General features: G+C 38.6%; 1 protein-coding gene across 2 annotated transcripts; it reads right to left on the bottom strand.

Annotated features, from left to right (window-relative positions):
• Nucleotides 1-537: 537 nt before the first annotated feature.
• On the bottom strand, nucleotides 538-17584 carry plppr3b (phospholipid phosphatase related 3b). 2 transcript variants are annotated; one of them, XM_062039260.1, is made up of 8 exons: nucleotides 17113-17411; nucleotides 16756-16843; nucleotides 9948-10133; nucleotides 9743-9869; nucleotides 7005-7194; nucleotides 6876-6933; nucleotides 6610-6783; nucleotides 538-1976 (listed from the first exon to the last, which is right to left on the bottom strand). In XM_062039260.1, the coding sequence occupies exons 1-8, from the start codon at nucleotides 17292-17294 to the stop codon at nucleotides 693-695; spliced, it is 2289 nt and encodes a 762-aa protein (XP_061895244.1). In that variant the 5' UTR covers nucleotides 17295-17411; the 3' UTR covers nucleotides 538-692. The 2 variants fall into 2 exon arrangements, with proteins under 2 accessions (XP_061895244.1, XP_061895245.1); XM_062039261.1 differs by lacking the exons at nucleotides 9743-9869; nucleotides 9948-10133 and having other exon boundaries at nucleotides 17113-17584.
• Nucleotides 17585-17611: the final 27 nt, after the last annotated feature.

Raw genomic sequence — 17611 nt, forward strand, 5'->3', positions numbered from 1 at the left:
GCAAAGACTTACTGCGGAGCAAAGACGACGTCGACAGTTTACAAAAACAATTTGAAATGTGGACTCGTCAGACCACAGAACACTTTTCCACTTTGCATCAGTCCATCTTAGATGAGCTCGGGCCCAGCGAAGCCGGCTGCGTTTCTGGGTGTTGTTAATAAATGTGCGCCTATAACATGTTTTTCCCGCCCAAACATGTGTCGCAAGATCCTGTCTCGTAATGTCGCCAACAGAATCTCATGAAGCCGCCGATGATCTTAAAACTGCATGATAAGTCCGGAGTTTGTCACAAAGCTAAGCTAAAAAGCTATTTTTTTAAAAATGTGTTGAAATGTTAAATTAACACATTTTAACCGCCGGTCAGAAAGTCAACATGAGCGACACAAAGTTCATTTTCACACAAAAATTCCACCGCTTTTTCCTGTATTTGTCTCCTTTTAGTCATAGCCCCGCCCACCCACTCACTCGCCGTCAACAATGATGTCACAAAAAACTGCACGATATTCACCTCCACCAATCAGAGAGCAGCAGGCGCACACACAAACATGCTGAGCATCACCAAGGCAACGGAGCGATCACAACACAGGTAAAACAGCCATTGTACAATCGGTGGGCGGTCCTTAGCAGGCCACGCCCACTGTGTGTCACCCCAAGCGGTGGAAGCTTCCGATAATCCCTTTTATTTTGAAAGCCTAATCCTTCATCCTGCGGCTTTGGAAACTCTTGAAGTGGTTGTCCTCGTCGGCGTGATGGCCGTCTCGCTCCAGGAGAACCAGCGCCGTCTTGCGTCTCATCGCCATTTCCTTCCTTTGAGCGTCCGTCAGCACCTCGAACTGCGGCTGGGGCGAAGCCGAGTGCGGCGCGCCGGGGGAGCGGTGCGGCCGGAAGCTGCTGCCGCAGGCGGCGGAGTCTCCTCGCTGGAGGCTGTTGAGGTCGTAGGTGTCGCGCAGGTCGCCGCCGCCCCACTCCCAGGGACGGCCGTTTCGCTCGGAGGGCGGCGCTTGGGCGAGAGGGTGGTGGGAGGCGTGGGCGTCCACGGTGACGATTCCCTCCCGCTGCTTCTCGGGCGTCTGTCGGTATCGCGGAGAGGCGGCGGCGGCGGAGGAGGAGGCTCCGGAGCAGGTGGAGTCCGTTTCTGAGGATTTCTCCGCCGAAGACGAGGACCCCAGCAAGCCCTGCTGCTTGGACATGGCGACCACCTGCATCAGGCGCGGCTGGTTGGCGGGGACGCGGCCTGAAGTGTCCCCGCCCGTCTTCTCTCGGATGGCTTGCCACTTGGCGCGGGCCACAGAGCTCTTCGGTGATACCGGCGGCGGCCCTGCTTCCGGGATCTGAGGCGGTCTTGGGGTCGCCACCGCTTTGGCGCCACTCGGAGGGGGCGTGCGGTTGCGACCGGAGGCAGAGGTCTTGCCGGACAAGCAGATGGGGACCTGGGATCCTCGGTCGTCCGCCTCCGAGCCGTCCTCGCTGGTCTCGTTCTCGTCCCGCGTGCTCTGGCTTCGCATCTCCATGGACTTCTGCTTCCATTCGGTCAACAGACGCTGCGAAGAGACCGGGTCCATCGGGACGTGGACCGCCTTGAGACGCAACTGGACCGGCTGGATCTGCTGGACGGGACCGGGCGCCCCCTCGCCCATGTTGATGCTGGCTCGCGGCAAAGTGTTGCTGAAGGTCAGCATGGTCTCCTTGGCCATGGGGCTGCGGGGGGCCAGCAGCTCCACGTCCACGCTGGCCCTCTTCAGGGACCCCATGGACGCGACCTCTCTCTGCAGGGGCCCCGCGCCGTCTCGGCACTCCAGCGGGGCCGGCGCCGCCGCTATCTCGTCGTTGCTCTCGGAGGCCGAGGCGGGGCCTTTTTGGTACACCGACTCGTGTCCTCGCTCGGTCAGCGCTCGCAAGGGGTCCGTCAAGACGGGTGGAGGGGGCGGAGCCAGGGCGATGTCCGAGGACTTGAAGTTGGCCACCGCGTGAAAAGCCTGCAGGAGGATACAACTTGGTTTAACCTCTAAAGCAGGGGTCCCCAAACTACGGCCCGCGGGCCGGATGCGGCCCACCAGCGTCCATAATCCGGCCCGCGGGAAGTCCCAAGTAAAAAAACACACAAAAAAACATTTATTAATTTTTTTATTTTATTTTTATTATTCTTTTTTTTAAATCTGTCCTTTCTAATCCATTTTCTCTCGGTGTCTCCTAGCCGCTCAGGCAAATCATATTGTCTAAAAATGCATTTTACCATCGATAACGTGACATCATCGCGCTCAGAATATATATATATATATATATATATATATATATATATATATATATATATATATATATATATATATATATATATATATATATATATATATATATATATATATATATATATATATATATATATATATATATATATATATATATATGTATACATATATATATGCACTACTGTTCAAAAGTTTGGGGTCACATTAAAATGTCCTTATTTTTCAATGAAGATAACTTTAAACTAGTCTTAACTTTAAAGAAATACACTCTATACATTGCTAATGTGGTAAATGACTATTCTAGCTGCAAATGTCTGGTTTTTGGTGCAATATCTACATAGGTGTATATGGGCCCATTTCCAGCAACTATCACTCCAGTGTTCTAATGGTGCAATGTGTTTGCTCATTGGCTCAGAAAGGCTAATTGATGATTAGAAAACCCTTGTGCAATCATGTTCACACATCTGAAAACAGTTTAGCTCGTTACAGAAGCTACAAAACTGACCTTCCTTTGAGCAGATTGAGTTTCTGGAGCATCACATTTGTGGGGTCAATTAAACGCTCAAAATGGGCAGAAAAAGAGAACTTTCATCTGAAACTCGACAGTCTATTCTTGTTCTTAGAAATGAAGGCTATTCCACAAAATTGTTTGGGTGACCCCAAACAGGGGATTTTAAAAATCCCCTGAAGAACCTGCAACACAGGCTTATAGGGATGAAATAGCCTTTGTGTTTTTTCCTGACCTAATGTGTGTGTATATATATACTGTATATATCTATATATATAGATATATTAATATATACCTGACTTAATGTGTGTGTGTATATATATATATATATATATATATATATATATATATATATATATATATATATATATATATATATATATATATATATATATATATATACACATTAGGTCAGGAAAAAACACAAAGGCTATTTCATCCCTATAAGCCTGTGTTGCAGGTTTCCCTGCTCTTAAAGGGATTTTTATAGGGATGAAATAGCCTTTGTGTTTTTATATATATATATATATATATATATATATATATATATATATATATATATATATATATATATATGTGTATATATATATATGTGTATATATGTGTATATATATATATATATATATATATATACATATATACATATATATATATACATATATATATATATATATATATATATATATATATATATATATATATATATATATATATATATATATATATATATATATATATATATATACATATATATATATATATATATATATATATATATATATATATATATATATATATATATACATATATATATATACACACAGCCCGGCCCCCGGCCAAATTTTTCGAAACCAATGCGGCCCTCAAGTCAAAAAGTTTGGCGATCCCTGCTCTAAAGGCTTAGTGGCCACATGCGTGGACAGCACCTTTTAGCTCTTATTTCCAAAATTGTGCACACTACTGAATTGGGGTCTTATGGCCGCTTATGTGGACACTTATACTGCCATCTGGTGGTGTCAGAAGAGTATAACATACAATGGAATTTGGAAAAAAAAGTAGAGATGTCCGATATTATCGGCCGATAAATGCGTTAAAATGTAATATCGGAAATTATCGGTATCGTTTTTTTAAATTATTAGTATCGTTTTTTATTTTTTATTTTATTTTTTTTATTAAATCAACATAAAAAACACAAGATACACTTACAATTAGTGCACCAGCCCAAAAAACCTCCCTCCCCCATTCACACTCATTCACACAAAAGGGTTTTTTCTTTCTGTTATCAATATTCTGGTTCCTACATTATATATCAATATATATCAATACAGTCTGCAAGGGATACAGTCCGTAAGCACACATGATTGTGCGTGCTGCTGCTCCACTAATAGTACTAACCTTTAACAGTTAATTTGACTCATTTCCATAATTACTAGTTTCTATGTAACTGTTTTTATATTGTTTTACTTTCTTTTTTATTCAAGAAAAAGTTTTTAATTTATTTATCTTGTTTATTTTTTTAAATTTAAAAGTACCTTATCTTCACCATACCTGGTTGTCCAAATTCCACGACTGTATATATCGGTATCGGTTGATATCGGTATCGGTAATTAAAGAGTTGGACAATATCGGAATATCGGATATCGGCAAAAAGCCATTATCGGACATCCCTAAAAAAAAAGTGTTAAAAATAAGAATTAGCATGTCACTAAACATGAAGTACACGTTTGTGTACTTATGGACTAAGTACATAATTTAAAAAGATGATTCTTAGTTTTTTATTCTAATTAGGGTCCAATAATCCCAAATAGCAAATATAAATTAAAAAAAAGCAATGTAAACAAACAGCTTGGGCCTTAAGAGGTTTAAAGGTTGTCTGGGCGACAAGATCCAGAATCCATCGCTTGTTCAGCTCAGCCTGCTCAGTGGTTAGAGCAGGGGTGTCCAAAGTGCGGCCCGGGGGCCATTTGCGGCCCGCAGGTCATGTTTTAACGGCCCCACGGCACATTTAAAAAATACGATGTAAAAAGTGGTATAAAAGAGCAAACAGGTGAAATGTAACAAGAAAATGTTGCAATGTTTACTCTAATAACACAAAGCTGCCATGCAGGCTGTTTCTTTCTTTAAAAAATAATAACGTATCAAAATCAATGTCATTATGAATTATTGACCTATTGAAGGCTCCAATCACGTCACGTTAAATATTCCACTTTGAGATATTTTTGGGGGAAAATGTAGCATATTTTGTGTTTGCCATATAAAAAACTAAGCTGTTTTTTTTAAAGAAGGGCCTAAAACGAACAAACAAAAAACATAAACAACATTAAAACTTATAATTGACGGATGGATCTGAAGTTGATCTGGAGATTATTGTGTTAAAAGTAAACGGTAAAAAAAAATTATAATTTATTTTTTTAACACTTTAATGAGATCCCCAATAATTTTAGTGTGATTTGATTTTAAGTGTCATTGCTCAATAAATAACAATGAATTAAACTCAACGGTGTTATGAGTTATTGACCTTTTTAAGGCTCAAATTATGTTATAATCTCAAATATTCCATTTAAAAAAAATTATTGGGTGAAAATATTGCATATTTTGTGTTTTTTCCATTAAAAAAACGGGTTTTCTTTGACAAAAAAAGCATACAACTTAAATCTTTAAAAACATTATATGGACAGCTAGACCTAATGTTGATCTAGAGATTTTAAACTTGAATAATAATGAAAATAATAATACTGAATAATGACACATTTTTAATATTTTTTTGACAAAAACCCTTTGGGGTCCCTGGGATCAAGCCTGAGTGGAGGCCTACATGTATATTTGTTATACATATATTGTAGGGATGTCCGATAATGGCTTTTTGCCGATATCCGATATTCCGATATTGTCCAACTCTTTAATTACCGATACCGATATCAACCGATATATGCAGTCGTGGAATTAACACATTATTATGCCTAATTTGGACAACCAGGTATGGTGAAGATAAGGTACTTTTTAAAAAAATTAGTAAAATAAGATAAATAAATTAAAAACATTTTCTTGAATAAAAAAGAAAGTACAACAATATAAAAACAGTTACATAGAAACTAGTAATGAATGAAAATTAGTAAAATTAACTGTTAAAGGTTAGTACTATTAGTGGACCAGCAGCACGCACAATCATGTGTGCTTACGGACTGTATCCCTTGCAGACTGTATTGATATATATTGATATATAATGTAGGAACCAGAATATTGATAACAGAAAGAAATGGGGGGAGGGAGGTTTTTTGGGTTGGTGCACTAATTGTAAGTGTATCTTGTGTTTTTTATGTTGATTTAATAAAAAAAATAAAATAAAAAATAAAAAATAAAAACGATACAGATAATAAAAAAAACGATACCGATAATTCCCGATATTACATTTTAACGCATTTATCGGCCTGCCGATATTATCGGACATCCCTAATATATTGTATTGGTTTTTTAAAAAACAAATATCAAAATGGCCCCCGCTTGCTTTGATTTGTCAGTGTGCGGCCCTCAGTGCGTTAGAGTGTCCGCCCTGAGACTGGAAGGTCGTGAGTTCGAACCCCGGCCGAGTCATACCAAAGACTATAAAAATGGGACCCGTTACCTCCCTGCTTGGCACTCAGCATCAAGGGTTGGAATTGGGGGGTTAAATCACCAAAAATAATTCCAGAGCGCGGCCACCGCTGCTGCTCACTGCTCCCCTCACCTCCCAGGGGGTGGAACAAGGGGATGGGTCAAATGCAGAGGATAATTAGACCACACCTAGTGTGTGTGTGACTCTCAGTGGTACTTTAACTTTAACTTGTTCTCCCTATTGGCAACAAAAGGTGAGCTCACCAGGTAGGCGGCGATGAAAGCTCCGATCAGGAAGCCCACGTAGATGTCGACCGGGTGGCTGCGGTGCTGCGTGATCTGGGTGAGGCCCGTCAGCGCGGCGGCGATGGCGAAGAAGAACACCAGCACGGGCTTCAGCAGCTTGGTGCTGTTCGAGATGGTGGAGTTGAAATACATCTGCAAAGGGGCGGAAAGAGAAGTGTTCCACGTGACCGGTGCGGTTCTAGGGGACCCGACTGCTCTCCGATCGGGGTTTCGGTCCGACTTACGGAGACGTACACGGCGGCAAAAGCCGACAGAGTCGCATGCTGGGATGGGAACGTCTTCCTGTGGAGGCGGAAGAGTGTTAAGAAACCAAAAAAAAAAAAAAACCGGCGGGATGACGGAAAATGGCTCACCTGGCGGCCGCGATGGCGTGGTGGTCGTGTCCGGAGCAGATGTCTTTGGTGATGTAAGCGTTGGTGTCGCAGGCGACGTGCGTGTAGTTGGGTTTGCACACGGTGAGGAAGAACGGGGCGTGGTAGCCCGTGGACAGCTGGATGACGTCGGTGACCAGCGCCGTGGCGCAAAGACCAAACACGTGCACACCTGCGCACACACACATCACTCTGGACCAGGGATTCTCAAACTTCATCTAGTGGTACTCCCTAAAAAAAAAATCCCCTTAATTACCAAAGCCAAAAGCAGTGAAGTTGTCACGTTGGGTAAATGGTAAATAAAAAGAGAATACAATGATTTGCAAATCCTTTTCAACTTATATTCAATTGAATAGACTGCAAAGACAAGATATTTAACGTTCAAACTGGTAAACTTTGTTATTTTTTGCAAATAATCATTAACTTAGAATTTAATGGCTGCAACACATTGCAAAAAAGGCATGTTCACCACTGTGTAGGGATGGGCGATACCACACTTTTAGGATTCGATACGATACCGATACTTTTTCTTGCATTTTCATCGATACCGATACCAATAATTTCTTATTGGCAATTTTTTGTCAGTCAAAAATATTATTACTATTGTTATTATTTAAGACAAATCACAAGACAAATACAGACCATTTATACCACATTTATTATGGTCAATATATAATAAAAGTAAAATTAAAATAAATAACATAAATATGAAAAATAAATTAAATATTATATATAATAATAACTATATATTATATATAATAATAATTAAATATTAGGGCTTTCCAATTAACAGTCAAATCCGAATTGCAAGAAGCTGCAGTTATTTTTTAAAGTTTGTGATATAATTAGCAATTAATGAAATATGAAATAGGCTAATGTTTTCGAAATGTAAGAAATCGTGTTACAGATTAAAACCAAAATCACATTCTATCATATATTCAAGATTTTCTTGGAAAAAAATAAAACTGTAATGCAAAGATGAAGAATCTCCAAATTGTATCTCTTTCTTATCTTGTTTTAAATACTCAAGCAATTTTCAACTAACAGTAAATTCCCCTGTGTGGAAATTATTTGAATTTAAAACATCTGAAAGTGATGCTTGCACCCCCCACACGCCGTTTTTTGGTTTGTATCGATACTTTTTTCATAAAAGTGATGCCAAATGAGTAGCGTGTGAGTATCGATATATCGATACCACAGGATCGATACGCACATCCCTACCACTGTGTTACATGGCCTTTCCTTTTAACAACACTCAGTAAAGGTTTGGGAACTGAGGAGACACATTTTTGAAGTGGAATTCTTTCCCATTCTTGCTTGATGTACAGCTTAAGTTGTTCTACAGTCTCCCTTCTCATATTTTAGCCTTCATAATGTGCCACACATTTTCAATGGGAGACAGGTTTGGACTACAGGCAGGCCAGTCTAGTACCCGCACTCTTTTACTACGAAGCCACGCTGTTGTAACACGTGGCTTGGCATTGTCTTGCTGAAATAAGCAGGGGCGTCCATGATAATGTTGTTTGTATGGCAACATATGTTGCTCCAAAACCTGTATGTACCTTTCAGCATTAATGGTGCCTTCACAGATGTGTAAGTTACCCATGTCTTGGGCACTAATACACCCCCATACCATCACACATGCTGCCTTTTACACTTTGTGCCTAGAACAATCCGGATGGTTCTTTTCCTCTTTGGTCCACAGTTTCCAAAAAAAATAGAAATGTGGACTAGTCAGACTACAGAACACTTTGCCACTTTGGATCAGTCCATCTTAGATGAGCTCGGGCCCAAGCAGAAGCCGACGGCGTTTCTGGGTGTTGTTGATAAATGGCTTTGCGTAGTAGAGTTTTAACTCACACTTACATATGTAGCGACCAACTGTAGTTACGGACAGTGGTTTTCTGAAGTGTTCCTGAGTCCATGTGGTGATATCCTTTACACACTGACGTCGCTTTTTGATGCAGTGCCGCCTGAGGGATCGAAGGTCCGTAATAACATCGCTTACGTGCAGTGATATCTCCAGATTCTCTGAACCTTTTGATGGTATTACAGACCGTAGATGGTGAAATCCCTGAATTCCTTGCAATAGCTGGTTGAGAAATGTTGTTCTTAAACAATTTGCTCAGGCATTTGTTGACAAAGTGGTGACCCTCGCCCCGTCCTTGTTTGTGAACGACTGAGCATTTCACGGAAGCTGCTTTTATACCCAATCATGGCACCCACCTGTTCCCAATTTGCCTGTTCACCTGTGGGATGTTCCACATAAATGTTTAATGAGCATTCCTCAACTTTCTCAGTCTTTTTTGCCACTTGTGCCAGCTTTTTTGAACCATGTTGCAGGCATGGTTCTACCATGAATATATTTATGTGAAAAACTTATTGGGGTGTTACCATTTAGTGGTCAATTGTAAGGAATATGTACTGTACTGTGCAATCTACTAATAAAAGTGTCAATCAATCAATCAAATTTCAAATGAGCTAATATTTGCAAAAAATAACAAAGTTTACCAGTTCGAACGTTAAATATCTTGTCTTTGCAGTCTATTCAATTGAATATAAGTTGAAAAGGATTTGCTATTCATTGTATTCTGTTTTTATTTACCATTTACACAACGTGACAACTTCACTGCTTTTGGGTTTTAGTATAAAAAAACATCTGCCTTGTTATCAATGAATACTTAGGTCTACTGTGCTACCGTATTTAGGACGCGTCGTACCCACAAAGCGCACGGTCCTCCTCAGGAAGGAGTTGAAGTTGCAGCCTCCGGCGTTAATGCTCCCTTCCGCCCGCCGCACTTTGGTCCGGGTCTGCAGGAAGTAAACGAAAGCCTCCACCAGCATGATCTGCCGCCACACACAATCCGTCAGGAAACACCACCCCCGCCGTGACCCCCACCCCCAGACGCCGGCCCTGATAGTTACCGAGGCGGCCGGGCCGGCGAAGGCGAGGCTCAGCAGCATGAGCAGCGGGATCATCTCGTCCCCGCCGTCCACGTACGGCTTGCTGAGCTCGCGGTCGTGGCAACGGAAGCCGACTTGCGGCGGCCGCACGACGTCCGTCAACTCCAGGAAGTACAGCGACACCATGGAGGAGGCCACGATGGGCAGCTGCGAGCGGCACGCCACAGTCATGTGACATACACTAATATGAACTGTGTGTGTGTTCTTGTATTTCTAGCCTTCTTGAGACATGAAGAAGGAAAAGCATCTTCCATATGAGGAGGTGTGAACAAGTGATGACATAAATCATGGTCCCAATAACATTGCATCTAATAGACAATGTCTCATTTGCAAATCTATCAAAATGAGGGTGGTCCCAAAAAGGAGGGATTTTTCACATTGACTGTGTGTCGGTTTTAAAAGTGCGCCCCCTCTGGTCAACATATGAAATAACAAGTGTGTGTAAAAATTTCAAGTGCTCCCCCTCTGGCCAACATATGTAATAACAAGTGTGTGTAAGAAATTGAAATGTGCCCCCTTTATTTATTTAAAAAAATATATATATATACCGTATTTTTCGGACTATAAGTCGCAGTTTTTTTCATAGTTTGGCCGGGGGTGCGACTTATACTCAGGAGCGACTTATGTGTGAAATTATTAACACGTTACCGTAAAATATAAAATTATTATTTATTATTATTATTATTATTATTATTTAATTATTTAGCTCATTCACGTAAGAGACTAGACCAGGGGTCGGCAACCCGCGGCTGTAGAGCCGCATGCGGCTCTTTAGCGCCGCCCTAGTGGCTCTCTGAAGCTTTTTCAAAAATGTATGAAAAATGGAAAAAGATGAGGGGAAAAAAAAAATTAAATGTTGTTTTAATATGGTTTCTGTAGGAGGACAAACATGACACAAACATCCCTAATTGTTATAAATCACACTGTTTGTATTAAACATGCTTCACTGATTCGAGTATTTGGCGAGCGCCGTTTTGTCCTACTAATTTTGGCGGTCCTTGAACTCACCTTTAGTTTGTTTACATCAGGGGTCGGCAACCCGCGGCTCTAGAGCCGCATGCGGCTCTTTAGCGCCGCCCTAGTGGCTCTCTGGAGCTTTTTAAAAAATGTATGAAAAATGGAAAAAGATGAGGGAAAAAAAAAAAGTTTTTGTTTTAATATGGTTTTCGTAGGAGGACAAACATGACACAAACCTCCCTAATTGTTATAAAACACACTGTTTATATTAAACATGCTTCACTGATTTGAGTATTTGCCGAGCGCCGTTTTGTCCTACTAATTTTGGCGGTCCTTGAACTCACCGTATAGTTTGTTTACAAGTATAACTTTCTCCGACTTTCTAGGACGTGTTTTATGCCACTTCTTTTTCCGTCTCATTTTGTCCACCAAACTTGTAACGTTGTGCGTGAATACACAAAGGTGAGTTTTGTTGATCTTATTGACTTGTGTGGAGTGCTAATCAGACATATTTGGTCACTGCACGACTGCAAGCTAATCGATGCTAACATGCTATTTAGGCTAGCTATATGTATATATTGCATCATTATGCCTCATTTGTAGCTATATTTGAGCTCATTTAGTTTCCTTTAAGTCATCTTAATTCAATTCATAACTCATGACACAATATGGCTTTTAATTTTTTGCGGCTCCAGACAGATTTGTTTTTGTATTTTTGCTCCAATATGGCTCTTTCAACATTTTGGGTTGCCGACCCCTGGTTTACATGCATAACTTTCTCCGACTTTCTAGGACGTGTTTTATGCCACTTCTTTTTCTGTCTCATTTTGTCCATCAAACTTTTAACGTTGTGCGTGAATACACAAAGGTGAGTTTTGTTGATGTTATTGACTTGTGTGGAGTGCTAATCAAACATATTTGGTCACTGCATGACTGCAAGCTAATCAATGCTAACATGCTATTTAGGCTAGCTATATGTACATATTGCATCATTATGCCTCATTTGTGGCTATATTTGAGCTCATTTAGTTTCCTTTAAGTCATCTCAATTTAATGTATATCTCATGACACACTATCTGTATGTAATATGGCTTCTAATTCGTTGCGGCTCCTGACAGATTTGTTTTTGTATTTTTGGTCCAATATGGCTCTTTCAACATTTTGGGTTGCCGACCCCTGGACTAGACGTATAAGATTTCATGGGATTTAGCGATTAGGAGTGACAGATTGTTTGGTAAACGTATAGCATGTTCTATATGTTATAGTTATTTGAATGACTCTTACCATAATATGTTACGTTAACATACCAGGCACGTTCTCAGTTGGTTATTTATGCCTCTTATAACGTACACTTATTCAGCCTGTTGTTCACTATTCTTTATTTATTTTAAATTGCCTTTCAAATGTCTATTCTTGGTGTTGGCTTTTATCAAATAAATTTCCCCCAAAAAATGCGACTTATACTCCAGTGCGACTTATATGTTTTTTTTCCTTCTTTATTATGCATTTTCGGCCGGTGCGACTTATAGTCCGAAAAATACGGTATGTATCTAGAGACATACTGTAATAACCTGAAGTAAATAACAAAGATTGAAAACCAGTTACAAACAAAAAAATTCAAAAAAAAAAAATGAACTAAAAGCAGTCTTTTTCTCACAATGTGTCGACTTTTTTCTTATAAAATTGGGAACGATTTCTCAAAATCTTTCTCTTTCTGTAATATTGCAATATTTTCTCGTAAAATGATTACTTTATGTAAATGTTAACGCAAAATGGCGACATATAAAATTCTGACTTGTATCACAATCTTGCCAATTTTTTTGTTCTTGTAAAAATAGTGACATTTTTAGACTTAGACTTGGACTTCCTTTTTATTGTCATTCAAATTTGAACTTTACAGTACAGATAAAAACGAAATTTTGTTGCATTAGCTGGTTGTAGTGCAGGATAAAAGAGCAATAAGGTGCAGATATAAATAAATAGATTACTGTACAGATAAATATATTGCACTTTTATGGATGTATGTTATATTGTCTTTATATTCCAGCCAGTTAATCCATTTTTGGAGTAAAAATTCTGATTATTATTGTAATATTGCCAACATTTTAAACTTTTCTTATAAAATTGTGACTTTTGTCGAGTAAAAAAGTGAAATGAAAGAAAATAAAAGCAAAATTAAAATGCAGACAATAAAAATAAAAGTCTTGTTAACCTTTTCTTGTGAAACTGCAACTGTTATTGAGTAAAATTCCAACTTTTATCATAATATTGCACAAATGTTCAGTTTTTCTTTGACTTGCGTCGAGTAAAATTACGACTTTTATCATAATACTTATTACAATTTCTTGTGAAATTGTGACCTTTTTCTTGTGAAATTCCAACTCATTTTTCACAACAAGTTTTTTTTAATATTTGCATAGTATTTATATATTCTTCATGTTGTAAATACACATCTTTATATATATAGAGAGAGAAAGGGTGGTCCTAAAGAGGTAGGTATTATTCGGAGGTCTCAAGAAGGTAACAAATACAAGAATGTGTGAATGTGTGTTTGTATTTCTACCCTTCTTGAGACATGAAGAAAGAAAAGCATCTTCCATATGAGGAGGTGTGAACATGTGATGACATAAATCATGGTCCCAATAACATTGCATCTAATAGACAATGTCTCATTTGCACCCCTGCTGGTGACATCGATCAACATTAGGGTGGTCCCAAAAAGGAGGGATTTTTCTAATGGACTGTGTGTCGCTTTTAAAAGCGCTCTCCCTCTGGTCAACATATGAAATAACAAGTGTGTGTAAAAATTTGAAGTGCTCCCCCTCTGGTCAACATATGTAATAACAAGTGTGTGTGAGGAATTGAAATGCACCCCTTTGGCCAAAATTAATTACAAAAATAAATAAATATGTATATAAAGACATACTGTAATAACTTGAAGTAAATAATGAAGATTGAAAACCAATTACAAACAAAAAAATTCAACAACAAAAAAATTAATTAACTAAAAGCTGTCTTTTTCTCACAATGTGTCGACTTTTTTCTTATAAAATTGGGAACGATTTCTCAAAACCTTTCCGATTCTGTAACATTGCAATATTTTCTCGTAAAATTACTACTTTTTTATGTAAATGTTAATGCAAAATGACATTTGTCATATAAAATTCTGACTTGTATCACAATATTGCCAATTTTTTTGTTGTTCTTGTAAAATAGTGACATTTTTAAGTAACATTATGACTTTTGTCAAAATTTTGCCAAGTAAAAATTCTTATTATTATTATAATATTGCCAACATATTTTTTACTTTTCTTATAAAATTGTGACTTGTCGAGTAAAATGACGACTCTTTTCATAAAATCGCCATAATGTTAAGCTGTTCTTGTAAAACTGCAACTGTTATTGAGTAAAAGTCCAACTTTTATCATAATATTGCACAAATGTTCAGTTTTTCTTGTAACATTTTGACTTGTGTCGAGTAATATTGCGACTTTTATTATAACACTGCCAAAATTCTAAGTTTTTTTGGTGAAATTGTGACCTTTTTCTTGTGAAATTCCAACTCATTTTTCACAACAAGCTTTTTTATATAATTGCATAGTATGTATATATTATTCATGTTGTAAATACACATCTTTAGATATCTAGAAAGGCTGGTCCTAAAGAGGGAGGCATTTTTCGGAGGTCTCAAGAAGTGAATACAAATACAAGAATGTTGTGTGTGTGTGTGTGTGTGTGTGTGTGTGTGTGTGTGTGTGTGTGTGTGTGTGCGTGATCTTGTATTTCTACCCTTCATGAGACATGAAGAAGGAAAAGTATCTTAGTTAGTAGATTGCATCTAATTGACAATGTCTCATTTGTGGTGACATCTATCAAAATGAGGGTGGTCCCAAAAAGGAGGGATTTTTCAAATTGACTGTGTGTCGCTTTTAAAAGTGCTCCCCCTCTGGTCAACATATGAAATAACAAGTGTGTGTAAAATATTAAAAGTGCTCCTCCTCTGGCCAACATATGTTAACAAGTGTGTGTAAGAACTTGAAATGTGCCCCCTTTGGCCAAAATTAAATAAATATGTATATAGAGACATACTGTAATAACTTGAAGTAAATAATGAAGATTGAAAACCAATTACAAACAAAAAAAATCAAAAAAATAATTATTAATTAGCGAAAAGCAGTCTTTTTCTGTCGACTTTTTTCTTTAAAAATTGGGAACGATTTCTCAAAATCTTTCTGTTTTTGTAATATTGCAATATTTTCACGTAAAAGTATTACATTATGTAAATGTTAACGCAAAATGGCCTGTATCACAATATTGCCAATATTTTTGTTCTTGTAAAATAGTGACATTTTTGGAGTAAAAATTCCGATTATTATTATAAAATTGCCAAAATGTTTAAACTTTTCTTATAAAATTGTGACTTTTGTCGAGTAAAATTACGACTCTATTCATAAAATCGCCAAAAAAACTGCGACTGTTATTGAGTAAACTTTTATCATAATATTGCACAAATGTTCAGTCTTTCTTTGACTTGCGTCGAGTAAAATTACGACTTTTATTATAATACTTATTACAATTTCTTGTGAAATTCCATCTCATTTTTCACAACAAGTTTTTTTTATATTTGCACAGTATGCATATATTATTCATGTTGTAAATACACATCTTTATATATCTAGAAAGGCTGGTCCTAAAGAGGCAGGGATTATTCGGAGGTCTCAAGAAGGTAACAAATACAAGACAGTTTTGTGTGTGTGTGCGTGTGTGTGTGTGTGTGTGTGTGTCTGTGTGTGTGTGCGTGATCTTGTATTTCTACCCTTCATGAGACATGAAGAAGGAAAAGTATCTTAGTTAGTAGATTGCATCTAATTGACAATGTCTCATTTGTGGTGACATCTATCAAAATGAGGGTGGTCCCAAAAAGGAGGGATTTTTCAAATTGACTGTGTGTCGCTTTTAAAAGTGCTCCCCCTCTGGTCAACATATGAAATAACAAGTGTGTGTAAAATATTAAAAGTGCTCCTCCTCTGGCCAACATATGTTAACAAGTGTGTGTAAGAATTTGAAATGTGCCACCTTTGGCCAAAATTAAATAAATATGTATATAGAGACATACTGTAATAACTTCAAGTAAATAATGAAGATTGAAAACCAATTACAAACAAAAAAAATCTAAAAAATAATTATTAATTAGCGAAAAGCAGTCTTTTTCTGTCGACTTTTTTCTTTAAAAATTGGGAACGATTTCTCAAAATCTTTCTGTTTTGGTAATATTGCAATATTTTCACGTAAAAGTATTACTTCATGTAAATGTTAACGCAAAATGGCTTGTATCACAATATTGCCAATATTTTTGTTCTTGTAAAATAGTGACATTTTTGGAGTAAAAATTCCGATTATTATTATAAAATTGCCAAAATGTTTAAACTTTTCTCATAAAATTGTGACTTTTGTCGAGTAAAATTACGACTCTATTCATAAAATCGCCAAAAAAACTGCGACTGTTATTGAGTAAACTTTGATCATAATATTGCACAAATGTTCAGTTTTTCTTTGACTTGCGTCGAGTAAAATTACGACTTTTATTATAATACTTATTACAATTTCTTGTGAAATTCCATCTCATTTTTCACAACAAGTTTTTTTTTATATTTGCACAGTATGCATATATTATTCATGTTGTAAATACACATCTTTAGATATCTAGAAAGGCTGGTCCTAAAGAGGCAGGCATTATTCGGAGGTCTCAAGAAGGTAACAAATACAAGACAGTTTTGTGTGTGTGTGTGTGTGTGTGTGTGTGTGTGTGTACCTCCACAAAGTAAAAACATGGCAGCAGCGTGAGACTGTCCTTCGACCACTTTTTCTTCATCTTGTCTGACGGCGAGCTCATCATCATCCTGCAGCAAATTGCACATGTGTGACGTCACCTGCCATGTGGCCATATACACCTGCATTACATGCGCACCTCGCAAGGGGGGGTTGGGGGGCGTGTCTTACCACAAAAGGTAATAATGAGTTACTTCCATGCATGGGATTGGGCACGTAAGCGATTCATCAATAAAAATACAAATAAATCGATTATTACTAATACATCGTTTTGGTGGCACACACACGCGCGTTGACGTTGCAGTGAGGTTTGGGCGGTCTTTTGTGCAAGTGTGGTCACCTGATCAGATGCTTCGATCCCCCTGCAGTCACCTTCCAACCGCAGCTTCCCGTCGGCCACCGCGGCTGCTGCCTCCCCGCGTCCGCTCGGTCGGCTCTGCGGCGTGCGTGTGTGTAGCCGTCGGAGAGATGCACGCTCCCGCGCACTGCAGCGTCGAGGTGTGCGCGTGCGCGTGGCGGCATCCAGGTCGCCGAGATGTCCGGTTCTGTCCCGTGACGTCACGGACACGCGGCGCCAAAACGAACGGCGAGTCTCACGACTCGCGGGCAAGTGTCGGTGTGGCCGTGAGAAAACACGTGACGTCACTGCCCACGTGATGAGATGGAAGCTGACGTCATGTGAAACATATAAAAAAAAAAAAAGGTATGAATTTACACACAAAAGCCAAAAAAAACAAGTTTTACTGCTGAGATATTTGAAATACATTGAATGCATGACAATGACTGACTCCGCCCCCTCCATTCACACCACCTTGTTGGTGACGTTGGTGGGCGGGGCT

This window comes from Entelurus aequoreus, linkage group LG27 (genome assembly GCF_033978785.1).
Source record: "Entelurus aequoreus isolate RoL-2023_Sb linkage group LG27, RoL_Eaeq_v1.1, whole genome shotgun sequence".
NCBI lineage: Eukaryota > Metazoa > Chordata > Actinopteri > Syngnathiformes > Syngnathidae > Entelurus > Entelurus aequoreus.